At 44.4% G+C, this 15,091-nt stretch overlaps 1 protein-coding gene across 5 annotated transcripts in view; it reads left to right on the forward strand.

Annotated features, from left to right (window-relative positions):
* Positions 1-4,125, forward strand: part of EML1 (EMAP like 1) — a 158,404-nt gene extending 154,279 nt beyond the window's left edge. For all 5 annotated transcript variants that reach the window (XM_066628955.1, XM_066628939.1, XM_066628947.1 and 2 more), the window contains one exon: positions 2,170-4,125. In XM_066628955.1, the coding sequence (XP_066485052.1) occupies positions 2,170-2,295 (126 nt within the window). In that variant the 3' untranslated portion in view covers positions 2,296-4,125. The remainder of the gene's footprint in view (positions 1-2,169) is intronic.
* The last annotated feature ends 10,966 nt before the right edge of the window (positions 4,126-15,091 follow it).

Genomic DNA, 15,091 nt, shown 5'->3' on the forward strand with positions numbered 1-15,091 from the left:
GCGCTACCCACATTGCACCTCTCCCTCTCCCCTCTCAAATGTGCCCCAGGCATTCCTGCCTTGGCCAAAGACCAAGAGCCATCTCAGACTCACACCCCAGCATTCATGGGGAATCTGTGCTGAACAGGCTTGTTGGTGGGACCATTTCACTGGCTCACATTGTCATGTGGTCTTGGCGCTGCCCTGAGAGGGGTGATGTTGGCTTTATTGGGCTGTCACTTGCTGGGCCTGTGTTGCTACTGGTCAGGATGGAGGGGGCCCGCCACCCTGGGCCAAGGTGAGTCCACCCCTGGATACGAAGTTACTGGAGGTTTAAAGAAACAGTTTACAAACTATTATACCCAAAATAATAATTCATACCAGTTGATCAAGAATTTTCACACTTAAGTTTCTTTTTCAATTTTTTTTCTTCATTCTTATTTTAAGTTTAATAATTTAAAACTGTTGTAATATTTCATAACAACATAATAACTAGATCTAGAAAAAGCGCATTAAAATTATTAGTCATATAAGAAAAATGCCTGTATAGGTCCACGTACTGGAGTTTTAGGCATATTTTTTATGATGTAAAATATGATCATAGCAGAGCATTGCAGCGTATTTTGACATCGAATACTAAATTGCACAGTACGTCAAATGTAAAAGTGAGCATCGTTAGCATTTATATAGCACACTTCAAGAGTTCAAAATGCTTCCTGTGCATTGGCCTGATTCGGATGCAGCCCAGAGTCATGAACAGGCAGGAGCCTTGGACCTGAGCTCTCCCCCACCCCTTCCTCTCTCGAACCACAGTCATTAACAGATGAGGACATCAGATCAGAGTCAGGTTGTAGTTATCACAAACCAGTACTCAAATTACGCAGGCCTACAAAACTGAGGTCTGCGATACAAAGACATCTGCAAGAGGGATCTGAAGGCCTTAGGAATGGACCTCAACAAGTGGGAAACCCTGGCCTCTGAGCGGCCCGCTTGGAGGCAGGCTGTGCAGCATGGCCTTTCCCAGTTTGAAGAGACACTTGGCCAGCAGTCTGAGGCAAAGAGGCAAAGAAGGAAGGCCAATAGCCAGGGAGACAGGCCAGGGACAGACTGCACTTGCTCCCGGTGTGGAAGGGATTGTCACTCCCGAATCGGCCTTTTCAGCCACACTAGACGCTGTGCCAGAACCACCTTTCAGAGCGCAATACCAGAGTCTTTCGAGACTGAAGGTTGCCAATACAATATACAAAATTGAGGGTCAGAAAAGTTTTTCCCAAACTTTATGGTGGTTTGATATGAATTTGGGGTGCCGATTCCAAAAATGGCATCCGTTTTGACCCATCACGTCTAGTTTTTGGAGATATAGTATAGCCTCCTTAGTGAATGGTCCAAGCAGCTTCCTCACGAGGAAACTGCTTGAACCATTCACTAAAGAGGCTATGCCATGTCTCCAAAACTAGATGTGATGGGGCAAAATGGATGCCATTTTTGGAATTGGCACCCCAAATATGCCCAGGAATTGGTGTAACGTTTAAGGAAGCAAAATGTGTGTTGGCCTGTGTTATCAGAGGAGAGGGTCCTTCACAAACACACCAACTGAGTCCTCCTATTTTGGGCTCCCCTTGACAAGCTGCATGCAGCCTGGCATTCTGTGCCAGGCAGCGCAATCCTAACTTGTGCTGGAACTTTCCCCTTACCCCAGGGAGAACCGCCACTGCACCAATGGGTCTACTCAGATCTGCAACTCCTGATGAGATGGTGCAGATCCAAGTAGAACGGAGCAGCCAGGAGCTGCTCCACGCTGTGTGGGAACAGGGGCTAGGATCCAACATAACTGCTGAGGCCTGGTCCTGCCTCTCATTCCCATATGTGACAACAGCTGCTTATCACAGCTGCTTCTGCCCAACACTTTGGGTGCTTTTACTACCTACTCCAACCATTAGTTATACTATACACAGTGAGTTTTCCTTCGCATGTATATATTGGATAGTTCAGATAGAAAGCACAGGAGCAAGAGCTCTCTTGTTTTAGTAGCATGGCTTGATTGATTGAAGCAACATGACATTATTTCTTTGTAGTCTGGTACACGGCTATTGGTTACCGTAGCTGACAGCATTTGTTTTGGTAACAGCTCCTATTACAAATGTTTATCCTTCTGTTACTGATGATGTTTTCTCTGTTGATACCTTTCAGGCTCCAAGCCACGTGTATGGTGGACACAGTAGTCATGTAACCAATGTAGATTTTCTATATGAAGATACTCATCTCATCTCCACAGGTGGAAAAGATACCAGTATTATGCAGTGGCGAGTCATTTAGAAGAAACCTTGTGTGTGAACATATGTGTAACCAAGAGCTGGTCATGCACAGAAGTTCTGTATAAACTGTATATTTAAAGTTTAACAGTATGGTTGCTGTCTAGCCTAGTCACTGTGATTTTTTTTTTTTTAAGTTTAAAAATCCTTACAAACCTCAGGAAAGTTATGTCCTTGGCAGGCTACCGTACTTATTTCAGTAATTCATTAAGCACCACTTTTTTAAAAAGCAAGCAAAACATTATATCTCTCTCTTTTTGTTGTACAACATATGATGAAGTACAAGTTTAAAATGAAGTAATGGCTTGGATGTTTATGCAATACGTATGAATGAGACTTCTCTATTAAATAGTCACGAAAAAGCATTTCCTAATATTACATATATATGCTTCACTGTTTTTTATTCTTTACACTTTGCACTGTCTAGCCACATAGAAAACCTATGATTGCAAAAAGTGATGATACTTCCTTTCTGATGGACAGTGAAGAATTGATACAGAAGGCTTAAACCAAGCTGGAAGATACCAAGAGAACAAGCCACAAAGCACTGTGGTTCTCTAATATTCATTTCAGTGGGGCTTCCAGGGTCTGCCATTTGAAATGAAAATGTTGCTTTACACAGTAGTTCTTGCTATGTTGCCCCTACAGCAAAGAACTCGGTTTAGATAAGAAAATGTGAATATTTGAGTATTCATTGACTTTCAATTTTTTTTCCAGCATAGCATGTTTTAAAGTGAGAGTACACGATTCAGCAAAAGTTAGTTGCAGCTAACTTCCATTGAAAATACCGGGGTTTATCTCATTGATTTCAGTAGGATTGCAGGATTGTGTTGCGAGAGAAACATTTATTCTCTTCGAAATTAGCAGATCCTGCCCCAGATTTAACTTGAATAACTCAGCATGGATTGCAGCTTCAGGTAATCTTGTTCAAGAGGAAAATTTTTTTTTTTTAACAAGTGTATCAGCAATTTCTTATTTAAAAATAAGGAACCATTGTTCAGTTTGATAGAATATACCAGTCTGTATATTGATCAGCATAAGTGCTACTACCTTATACATGTGCAAGAATTTTAGCAACTCATAAGAAATGGTAAGGCATTCTAAGCTTTACTTATCTTTTTTTTGTGGATATTGTATATTCAAATTTTAAGGCCAAGTATACAAAGAATAAAAATCTGTTTCAGTTTATCAAAATGTGCGAGGAAAACAGGGAACTAGACAAATATGAACTCTTAAGAGGGCTGGTTGAACAGCACAAGCTACCCAAGTGGAGCTGCAGTGGTTTTAGAGGTAGCAGTGAAGCGGCGCACACTGAGTAGTGTGCACTTCAGCATCTCTTGCAGTGTCAAAGAGGAATGCCTGAGTAAATCTTGGATCACACTGTGCAGCCACTTGGGGCAGCAAAATATCTTGGGGCTGCCTGTATGTTGATTAGTGACTTCCACCTCCCCTTCTCTGTGTGCTTTGCATGGACAGATATTTATAGTCCAAAATAAAGATTGTGGCTGGCAATGAAGCAAGAGCGGAGGTGGCATAAAATAGTTCAGAAGGCCTTACCAATTTTGATTGTGATGCGGACGGACTGAAAATTATAGTTTACATTTGGGGAATGTATCTAAAGATTTTAAATGAGCAGGCATAGTAAGCAGGCTCTGAAATGCTAAATAAGTACAGTTTTGTTCTTTGTTATGGATAGGAAATGTGAGCTCTGAAGCACAGGTTGTTTAGAGTATTTCAATGAAGATTTAATACCTTTCGAAGCTTTTTTTATTACATCTCCAACTTGCTACACTGAAAGTGCAGGGCACCAATAAACCTCATGTATCAAGGTGAATTGTTTTCATGTGCTTATGTTAGACCATCCAGTATGAATGAACTTCTGATTGAAATGTGATTCTGCTGTTCCACAACAGCACAAAAGTTGAACATCCCAAAAGAACTTGAGAACCCAGCGGTGTGCACAAATTTTTCCAGTTTTAAGCCTTCATTCTGAGGATATGAAGTCAAGCCTGCTGTGCCGGACACTTGTCAGTCTTTCTTTGTCCAATTTAACTCTCACATTCTCCACAGAGAGTCACAGTACAAATTTACATCAAAATACCAAGAGCCATTCAAAGTTTTAAAGTCTTGAGGAAAACCGAACACTCAGTGCCAGAAAATGATTCCAAATTACACTAACAGTTTTATAACAGTGACAGAGATCAGAAAGAAATCTAGCCATACTTTAAAAATGCCTTTTGAGCAACAATCAGAGAAGGTGCTCTCTTCACAACTTATTGCTACATTAGCTAAATGTAGAAGCCCAGAACCATGAAATTAAGGATAGCCAGCTTTCCAGTCTCAGCTTGCTTAGATTAGCATCAGAGGTCCTGGTCTCCCTGCTGTCTGAAGTTTGGTGATGTCTGAAGGTCACTTTTGGCATGCCTGATGTAGAATCCCCTCTCACTGGAGACTCCTAACTCTGTCATAATATAGTTTTCATCGCATAGTAAAGGCCTAGCTGTTTAGGAGGACCTTTGTGGACATGTTCATCTGATTGCTGATGAAGATCTCTAACTCTGTGGTTCTCAAACTTGTAGGAGGCCCTAGAGGCTGCTGCCTGATTTATAAATGCCAAGGGGTGTGGCTATAATCGTGCTTGGGCAGCAGTGCTCTTGCCCCCCCCCCCCCGTAGCAGCTTGTTTAACCTTGATACACATAACCTGCCAGTTTCACAAACCACCAAAACCTGAGTTACAGTGCATTGGTGGGTCCCTGACCCACAGTTTGGAAAATGCTAATTTAGCTGATTTTCCTGTATATAGGTGTGTGCCGCTTAATGATGGACCGCATATATGACGGTGGTGAAAGCACAATAAAGATGCTCTTAATGAGGCAATCGCGTCTCCCATAGCCTGCAACAGAGTGCCTGTTTACACAGCAGGGAGGCTCTTACTGCAAAGAAGAGGCAATCTATCTCCAGTAGCCTGTGTAGCCATCTAGTTTCTGCCAGGGAGTGTCTGTTTACACAACAAAGGCAATAGATTGGACTGAATGTTCACTTAATCGCATAACAACGGGCATAGGAGACCATATCCCCATTGTTAAGTGGCACAGACCTGTATAGTGTTCTGTGACAAGTTTTGCGATTTGTAATTTGTTTTAAATTTCATTATTTGCTTTAAAAGGTTGTGTTCAGTGGCATAGCTACTGAAAGTGTAGCCCTGTGCCAAGTGCCAAATGATACTCTGGAAGTGATGTCACACTCAGGCTTTTAAAAAAGAGAAAAATGCGGCAGTGGCATAACTAAGGCATCTGCTATCTGGGGCCGAAGAAGATTTTGTAGCCCCCCCATGATGAAATCAAATTAATTTATTAAGTAAATAAATAAAACGTTTTCTGATTAATTGGCCATAGTGTTTACTAGAATACAGATATTCCAGCAGTTTGTTTTATTGCATTCAGCACTAAATTACCTTTCCAGTGATACATAATATGATGGTATTATTCTTACCTACTAAGGTTCATACCAAGGTTTTCACGATTTTGGCCACCAGTGTCATGTTCAGCTTGTTTTCCCCTAAAGCTTGTTGCCCAAAGCAATTGCTACCCCTTGCATTCCCATAGCTATAACACTGGTTGTGTTCGGTTTGTTTTAATTCAGCTACCTTTGGTTTCTTAAGAGAGAAAGGTGAATACAAATATTTTAATCAATTGATAAAAGTGTGACCAGGCAGTGTTTACTGTGGGATTTAACCCCCCCCCCCCATATCCTGTCTATACTTGGCAATCCAAGTCCCAAAGTATTGATCTAACAGGCTGAGGGCAAGTGGTCCAGGCACTGTTCCTAGAGTGAATTGCCAAATGAGGGATTTTAATTAGCAGACTGTTGAGAGATCAAAGGAAGCTGGAAAAGGTGAGGGAGATCTATCCCTTTTAACTTGTCTTCCTTCAAGGTTGCTTAGATAAAAACAGTGCTGTCCTACAGGCAAGCATGAGAGTAGTCATAGATGTCTGTGCCATCAGTGAGGAGCCCTTTTTCAAAATGGAGAGCAGTTTCTGAATGATGTGATCAGGGTCAGAGAAATGGTGAGAAGCAAGGGATGTTCATTGGGATTCCCCACTTACGCTAAGAAAACTTTTCTTGGAAATGGAAAAGCATTGACAGTATACAGGCGTGTGCTGTTTAACAACCGCTCACTTAACAGACTGCGTATATGACGGTGGTCAAAGCATAATAAAGATGCTCTTCATGAGGCAATTGCATCTCCCATAGCCTGCAACAGAGTGTCTGCTTACACAACAGAGAGGCTCTTAACGCAAAGAAGAGGCAATCTCCCTCCAGTAGCCTGTGCAGCCAGCTAGTGTCTGACAGGGAGTGTCTGTTTACACAACAAAAGCAACAAATTGAACTGAATGTTCACTTAATGACCTAATTGCATAACAATGGGGATAGGGGAAGGTATCCCTGTCGTAAAGTGGCGCATACCTGTCGTCTGTTTCTTAAAAGAAGCTAGTAGCAACAGCAGCATGGAGACATTCAGTCCGGCAAAGCATTTCACAGGAGCTTTGCAATAACGTCAAAATCGGCTGAATGACCTTGCAGACTGGGAGGTTACCACGTGGTGCACAGCCCATGGACTCCTGCATGTGTTGACGTGGCTGCAAGGGTATGTGCTGAAACTTGTAATGTTTTGGCAAGCATTTTATCCCCATAGACGGTGCAACATGATCTTAATACTATTCCCTTTTTAAAAGGGCTGTAGGATTTTTTTTTAAATATGAACATGATAGCAATCGAATAATTTTTTTCCAGAAGAAGAAAGAACACCCTTCATTGCAAGATCCTTTTAAAGTGGAGGTGGCTAGTTCTTTGCCCCCACAGCTGAAAACAGTCTTGTTTTACATGCTCTGGGAGCAAAGGGATGCACATGTCTCAAAGCAGCAAAAGCACATTGTGGGGTATTCCTATGAATACAAAAGAGGGTGTTTCATTTTAAAGACATACCAATTCTGTACTGGAGCTAGGAAGTGGGCAGCCGCCATAAAATATCAAACAAGAATGAGTACATTCAGGACTTGGGGAGGGGCATCTACTGGAAGTGCAATCAAGTTACACGTAATTTGACAACTACTGAGGATTCTGGAAGGAGACACTTTGCCGATCAAATACCGGCCATTCACAACTTTTATTCATCCAGGCTTAAAAGCAGCCCAACAAATGGTGCATCAGTCTTAGCGAAGACTTTGAAGAGAAATGTCAAAGTCTTGCCTGGTAGCTTTCCATCGATCCTTTGACAGTTCTGGATGTTGAGTTAGCTTTTGGGTTTGAAAATCACATGGTGTGGCTCACATTCCCACAGTCCCTTCAAAGAGAAAGTAGGTGCCAAGCCACCGATCAGGGTGCCATTCAGTAAAACTGAACTGGATGTTCTATTGTGCCAGAAGATTTGCATGATGTGAATGCTACATTAGAAATAGTGGCCCAGTGTTCGAACACCACAGAAAGCAGAAAAGTGTTTGTTCTGCAACAGACTGCAGCTCTGAAGAGACAACACCATATGTTGAAGGTGGAAGAACGCTTGGAGAGAGAGAGATGAAACTCCATATAATTGCACAACCAAATCTCCTGCAGTGGGCTTAGGCAAGGAGAATTGCTGATGGAGGAATATTGTCTAAGCCAAGTGAAACTCCTTTGATACAGAGCAGTGTTTCTCAACCAGTGGTATGGGTACTACAAGTGCTGCTTGAGGTGTTGTCTGATGGTACATGTGGGGCACCTGCTGCCCAGCAATGACACCAGGGACGTGACACAACAAACAGCAGGAGGCTTGGCTTGGGGGGCAGAGCTCCAAAGCATGTGTTTCCACACTTGAAAAAGTCCACCCTGAACGTTTTACTAGTGTTTGTCATGTCGCATCTGGTCTCCCAATCCAGAAGTGAATGGCAATGATGTCATCACCAGGTACTTTCGATGGTACTTTAAATAGGTGAACCACGTGCAGTTGCGGACCTACCATTAGCTCTGATGGGGCAAATGCCCCAGGCGTGAGTCTCTAGGACCCCACGGAAACCCCTCTGAGGCTTCCAACAGGGTCAGAAACTGTACATCCAGTTTTCCAGATCAGGCCAAAGGCCCATCTAGTCCAGCTTTCTGTATCTCACAGTGACCCACCAGATGCCAGAAATGGAGGCACCCCTTAGCCAAAAGATAAGAAGTGGGGGGAGGGGTTACTGTTCCAGAAGAAGAAACCGAATCAAAAGAAATCCTGTTGCAAACTGAAGTACATTCCTACTCTGGCTATTTACCAGCTGTCCAATTCCAGACAGTTCCAAAGATGGGTTTTAAAGCTCTGTGCAAGTGTCCTTTCATTTCAGAAAATCAGGTCATTTTATGTTAGCATTACAGATGTATTCCCAACATCGATTTTTAATTTGTATTCACATTTCAGATTATACAGGTTGAGCCTCATTATTCGCGTGGGTTCCGTTCCAGGCACTCATGTGGATGGCAAAAAACGCACTACAGGTAGAGCCTATTTATCTGAGTTAGTTCTGTTCTGTGACTCAGTGCAATTAACAAAAAACGCGTTGTGCCAAATTCCATATAGTTAGCAAATACACTGCAGCCTGACACTTCCGGATAGAAGGAAACTAAGGCAGCTGTTATCAATCCCCTCCCCTCCGCTCCGCTCCATACTCAGCCCTCCCCGTTGCCAGCTGCCTGGCTTCTTTCACATGGGATGAGTCCAGCCCTATGTGTTTCTACTCATAAGTAAGCCCCATTGTAGTCAATGGGACTTACTCCCAGGAAAGTGTGGAGAGGATTGTAGGCTAAATCTCATGCTTTGCTTGGTGGGAAGGCTTGCTTGTGTCGTGATTGCCTGTACCATTGTGGGGGGGTTGCTCGTGTTGGTGATTGCCTGCACCATCTCAATGGGGGAGGGAATTTGGCAAACACTCTCTGGGTTTTTATAAAGCAATCCCCTCGGTTGCTATCACACCTGCCCCTGTGTGAGTGAGTGAGAGAGAGAGAGAGAGAGAGAGAGAGCTCCACTTTGCTGCACGTGTTCTGGCTACAGAGATTTTCGGGGCCCCCTTCCTCTCTTCAGCCTCTTTGCTGGCTCAGGGGCTCCAGGAGTGTTACTGTTCCTTTGCAAGGGGAATCTCTTCCAGGGCTATTTCCTTGCCTGGGTGAGGCAGAGCCTTTTTGCAGTGTTTTGGGTTGCCTGAAAATGGAGGACGACAGCTCAGGGCAAAGGTGTGTGTGACTTTGCATTGAGACACCCTATTTGCATTGAGACAAATCAGCAGATAAAAAATCTGGATAAGGAGGCTGCACCTGTATAGCAAATCAATTTAAAAGAACAAAGTTTCTTTGTTCCAGTGATTTAAAAACAGCCTTACTGACCTTTTGAATCTAAGATAAGAGTCATTAAGAACACAATCCATCAACCAGTCCTTCTCCAATAGCTTAGAAAGCTTCACTCAGCCCCTCCCTTCACCAATGCAAATCGATCACCTTTCTTTCATGTGCTGGGGGGGGGGGGGAAGGAGGGGGTCTGCTGGAGAGAGAAGGATTGATGGATTGTCAGCCAGCTGCCCTCTCTCTCTCCTTAAGGAGGCTATTGTTAAAGGACTGTTCAGTTTTTTAAACTGATTTTAAAGGGATGCATTTTCCCCTTCTCCAGGGATCAGCACATTCCTTCTCATTTGCAGGGGCCATTCGTGTTGAGTCAAATCCCTGTATAAAAAATCTGTGTATAAATAGGCTGGACCTGTATACACCATGAAACCTGACAGTTGATAGAGTGCTATCATTTTGCTATGCTGCCTGTTATGGCCTTGATCAGTCGCTAGTGACCCATGATTTGAAGGGTTGCCTGATAAGCAAACGAGAATGATTTTTATTTCTTAATTATTTCTATAGCAAAACTTGTTACCTTGCAGCATTGTCAAGCATCATTTTAGGGGAATCACTGAAGTGTACTAAAGTGAATGTTGTTACTGCAATGTTTCTCAACCAGTGGTGCTCGTACCAGTGGTGGTGCTTCATGTGGTATTAGCGGGACCACCAGACTCCCATAGCCTGGCAGCAAGACCGACAATACAGTGCAACAAACAGAAGTAGGAGGCTCAGATTAGGGGGCAGAGCTCCAATGAGCGCTTTTCCCTTCCCTCCCTTCACTCATCCCCACTTTCCTTGGGTCCAGAATCACTTGCCTCACGTTCTCTCTCCCCCCCTCCAGCTGAATCCTGCAGTTGTTTCACTCATATCTCTTCATTGCCCCTCACCCCACATCTCTCCACTTTGTGCTCAATCTGACCTCAACACTTTAATACCAACATTTTTCCTCCTTTCCAGAATCGCTTATACTTTCCTCTGCAAGCTTCTTGTGAGTTTCTTTGTCATGTAATGATTTAATTGTATTAATTATATTAATTAATAATTAATTGTAATGGAGTGATTTAATGTAAGTAAAAAAACTGGTAGTGTGCCTTGACAATTTTAGTGCCTTGTCAGTGTGCCATGAGCTGAAAATGGGTTGCAAACGGCTGCTCTGATACATTGTCATTGTATATGGAAATTCCATTTAGTTATCTTGGCCAAGAGACAATAAGACCAAGACCAACCTTGTTATACACGGATTTTTATACACAGATTTGACTCAACACGAATGGCCCCTGCAAATGAAAAGGATTGTGCTGATCCCTGGAGAAGGGGAAAAATGCATCCCTTTAAAATCACAGTTTAAAAAAAAACTTACTCATTCATTTAAATTTCATTCATTCATTTATAAAACTGATTATTTTTTTCAGCCCATTAAAATGTGTAAAATATATGATGTGAATTGCCTCCGGTAGCAGATTGGCAGGGCTGCCCACCTCCATCTGCCTGCTTGCCTCCACAGCTGCTGTTCTTTCTCCCTGGATTGGGAAAAGAAACAGGAGATGGAGCAGAAAGTGAAGGGGAATTGTGGGCCCCAGTCCACCACTCTCCTCTCCTCCATCTCCACAGCCTCTTCCACTCCATCTCCCTCTTCAGTTTCCAGTCCAAGGAGTGGGTGGAGCCTGGCAGCTCACTAAGTGGAGAGGCAGCATTTAGGTTGGTTCCAGGTCTTGGGCATATTTAATCAAAAGTATGGTGTTCTTAGCTGGCAGCTTACACCTAGGGAAAAAAAATCTAAATCAGCATTTCTCAAACTAGGTGAGTTGGGAGCCAATTTCGGGTGGGTCTCCACTTATTTCAATATGTATTTTATTTTTAATATATCCAACTTGATGCTACCATGGTATGTGACTTCGTTTGGGGAAATGTTACAGAGGTCTGTAACAGATCTGTACAGACCTACTATGTATTTGCTTTTAACAATACTAGTCAATGGGGCTTACTCCTAGTTAAATGTGGATAGAGTTGCAGCCCTTTGGATGTTTGGGGAATTTTTTAAAAAACAGATCAGCAACTGCTCAAGTGGGTTTGTAGGATTCTTCTTTATTTTAAATACATTTTTAAACTTATACCTATTGCAAACTTATATCTAATTTACTTACATTGCGATCCTAACTTGCGCTGGAACAGGTAGGCTGGTGGGCCTGCACTGTATCCAGTGCAAGTTTGGAATTGGTTGTGGCTTGGCCCAAGGCAAGAGGAAATAATTCCCCTTAACCCGGGTAGAGCCACAGTGGCTCCAATGAGTCTACTCAGATCTGTGCCACCTGAATAGGTAGCGCAAATCCAAGAAGCCCTGAGCTGCCCCGGGCTGCCTGGGAATGGGGCTATGATCCAGCATTAATGCAGGATTCTGGTGCCGCCTCCCGTTCCCTGCCCACAGGCTCGCCCATTGCACATCCTTGCGCTGGTCCAGCTGACTTCAGAGTGGGTGCAAATGTGCTTTATGGCACATTTGTGACCCTCCCAGGCCAGTGCAAGGAACTTGCACCAGCCCAACGAGTGCTTAGGATTGCTCTCTTAGGATCGCTCTCTCTTAGGATTGCTCTCTATGAACTCTGTATATGTATGCGCTGCCTCCGACGCATTCTTGGCATCACCTGGCAGGACAAAGTTCCAAACAACACAGTCCTGGAACGTGCTGGAATCCCTAGCATGTATGCACTGCTGAAACAGAGACACCTGCGTTGGCTCGGTCATGTTGTGAGAATGGATGATGGGCAGATCCCAAAGGATCTCCTCTATGGAGAACTCGTGCAAGGAAAGCGCCCTACAGGTAGACCACAGCTGTGATACAAGGACATCTGCAAGAGGGATCTGAAGGCCTTAGGAGTGGACCTCAACAAGTGGGAAACCCTGGCCTCTGAGCGGCCCGCTTGGAGGCAGGCTGTGCAGCATGGCCTTTCCCAGTTTGAAGAGACACTTGGCCAACAGACTGAGGCAAAGAGGCAAAGAAGGAAGGCCCATAGCCAGGTAGACAGTCCAGGGACAGACTGCACTTGCTCCCAGTGTGGAAGGGATTGTCACTCCCGAATTGGCCTTTTCAGCCACACTAGACGATGTTCCAAAGCCATCTTTCAGAGCACGATACCATAGTCTATCGAGACTGAAGGTTGCCAACAACTATGCTAATAAAGGTTCTGATTATTATTATTATTATTTTTTTAAATAACTAATTTGATTTTATTGTATGGGGATGTTAAAAATCTTCCTGCTTGATGATGCCACTTCTGGGCATGAATGTTAATAACTTCCACGTTAATGACATCACTTCTGATGAGTCCCAACAGACTGTCATTCTAAAAAGTGGGTCCCGATGCCAAAAGGTTTGAGAACTACTGATCTAAATAGTTCAGGCAAGCCTATGTCACAATACATTTCTCAGCCTTGAAGGTATCGTTTCTCCAGACTCGTGTGTGTGTGTGTGTGTGTGTGTGTGTGTGTACAATCTGCCAACGGAGAACACTACAAGCATCTGAGACAGCAGGAGGCTCTCTAGTGGTTCCCAAACTTCTTCGCATCAGGACCCGCTTTTTAAAAATGCACTCTTTCAGGACCCACCTAGGTTTAGCAGACTTTTCAAAACAGGTCTAGAAAGAAATATTTATTTATAAGTAATAATAACCAGAAAAAAGACCCTCAGACATTTCTCTCCCTATATGTATACCTGCTTGCAAACTGCAGGAGCTGAACTCTTTGCAGGGTAATTAGCAGCTACAGTATCTGATTTTTGGACAGTCCCAAGGCTTGAGGCAATTAGTTAACTCAGTGGTTCTGACAGGACTCACTGGAAGTGATGTCATGACTGGTAGTGACATCATCAAGCAGGAAAATTTTTAACAAACCTAGGCTGCAATCTTACCCACAAGTTTGTTTGTTGGCAACCTTCAGTCTCAAAAGACTGTGGTATCGCGCTCTGAATGGTGGTTCTGGAACAGCGTCTAGTGTGGCTGAAAAGGCTGATTCGGGAGTGACAATCCCTTCCACACTGGGAGCAAGTGCAGTCTGTCCCTGGTCTGTCTCCCTGACTATGGGCCTTCCTTCTTTGCCTCTTTGCCTCAGACTGTTGGCCAAGTGTCTCTTCAAACTGGGAAAGGCCATGCTGCACAGCCTGCCTCCAAGCGGGCCGCTCAGAGGCCAGGGTTTCCCACCTGTAGAGGTCCACTCCTAAGGCCTTCAGATCCCTCTTGCAGATGTCCTTGTATCGCAGCTGTGGTCTACCTGTAGGGCGCTTTCCTTGCACGAGTTCTCCATAGAGGAGATCCTTTGGGATCCGGCCATCATCCATTCTCACGACATGACCCAGCCAACGCAGGCATCTCTGTTTCAGCAGTGCATACATGCTAAGTACTGTCCCACTTACTATTATTCTTTAAAGCAAATACATAGTAGCTTGTTAAAAGTATAGAAGTGTAACACTTCCCCAAATGCAGTCACATACCATGGTGGTAGCAAGTCTGATATATAAAAAAACAAAATATTGAAATGAATAGGGACCCACCTGGAATGGGGTCCTGACCCACAGTTTGAGAAACTGTTAGCCGATCTTTAGCCAAAAATCAGGTTGCAACCCACTGGTGGGTCCTGACCCACAGTTTGGGCACCACTGCTCTAGACTTGGGGCGCTGTGTGTGGCCCAATGAAGCCCTTCTTCTTTCAGCAGCCACAGCCATCAGATTCCTGGTCTGCATCCACAGCCAGCAAGACTGGGTCTTGTGGGGGGGGGGGGCAGAGCCCTGAACTCTGAGGGGGGACCCTGGTGCCCAAACGCCTGCACACAACAACTCAGGGAACAATCCCATCTCCACACTTTGCTGGGAGGGAGCCCCAAGGACTCGAAATGTGACTTACTTCTGGGTGGATAGACAGGCATAGAATGGGGCTGTCACACCATTGCAAGGTCGGAGATGGAAAGAGCAACATGCCAGGCGTGTGTGTGTGTGTGTGTGTGTGTGTGTGTGTGTGTGTGTCTGCTTGTGCCTGCATGGGCTTGCCAGGCTTGTGTCTGTCTGTCTCTCTGTGTGTCTCCCTCTCTCTCTCTCTGTGTCTTTCTGTGTGTGTGTGTGTGTGTGTGTGTGTGTCTCTCTGCGCCAGCCTGCCTGGGCTTTCCAGGCCTCTCTCTCTCTCTCTCTGTCTTTCTCTGTGTCTCTCTGTGTGTTTCTGTCTCTCTGTGTGTGTGTGTGTGTGTGTATGTGTCTCTCTCTGCGCCTGCCTGCCTGGGCTTTCCAGGCTTGTCTCTGTGTGTGTCTCCCCTGCCTTTGCGCCTGCCTGCCTGCCTGGACTTGCCAGCCAGGCTTGCGTGCGCCTCTCTGCGCGTGCCTGGACGGGCTTGCCATCCAGGAGCAGCAGACAGGCTGGCGGAAGTGCCTGT

The sequence above is a fragment of the Tiliqua scincoides genome, chromosome 1 (genome assembly GCF_035046505.1).
Source record: "Tiliqua scincoides isolate rTilSci1 chromosome 1, rTilSci1.hap2, whole genome shotgun sequence".
In the NCBI taxonomy this organism is placed as follows: domain Eukaryota; kingdom Metazoa; phylum Chordata; class Lepidosauria; order Squamata; family Scincidae; genus Tiliqua; species Tiliqua scincoides.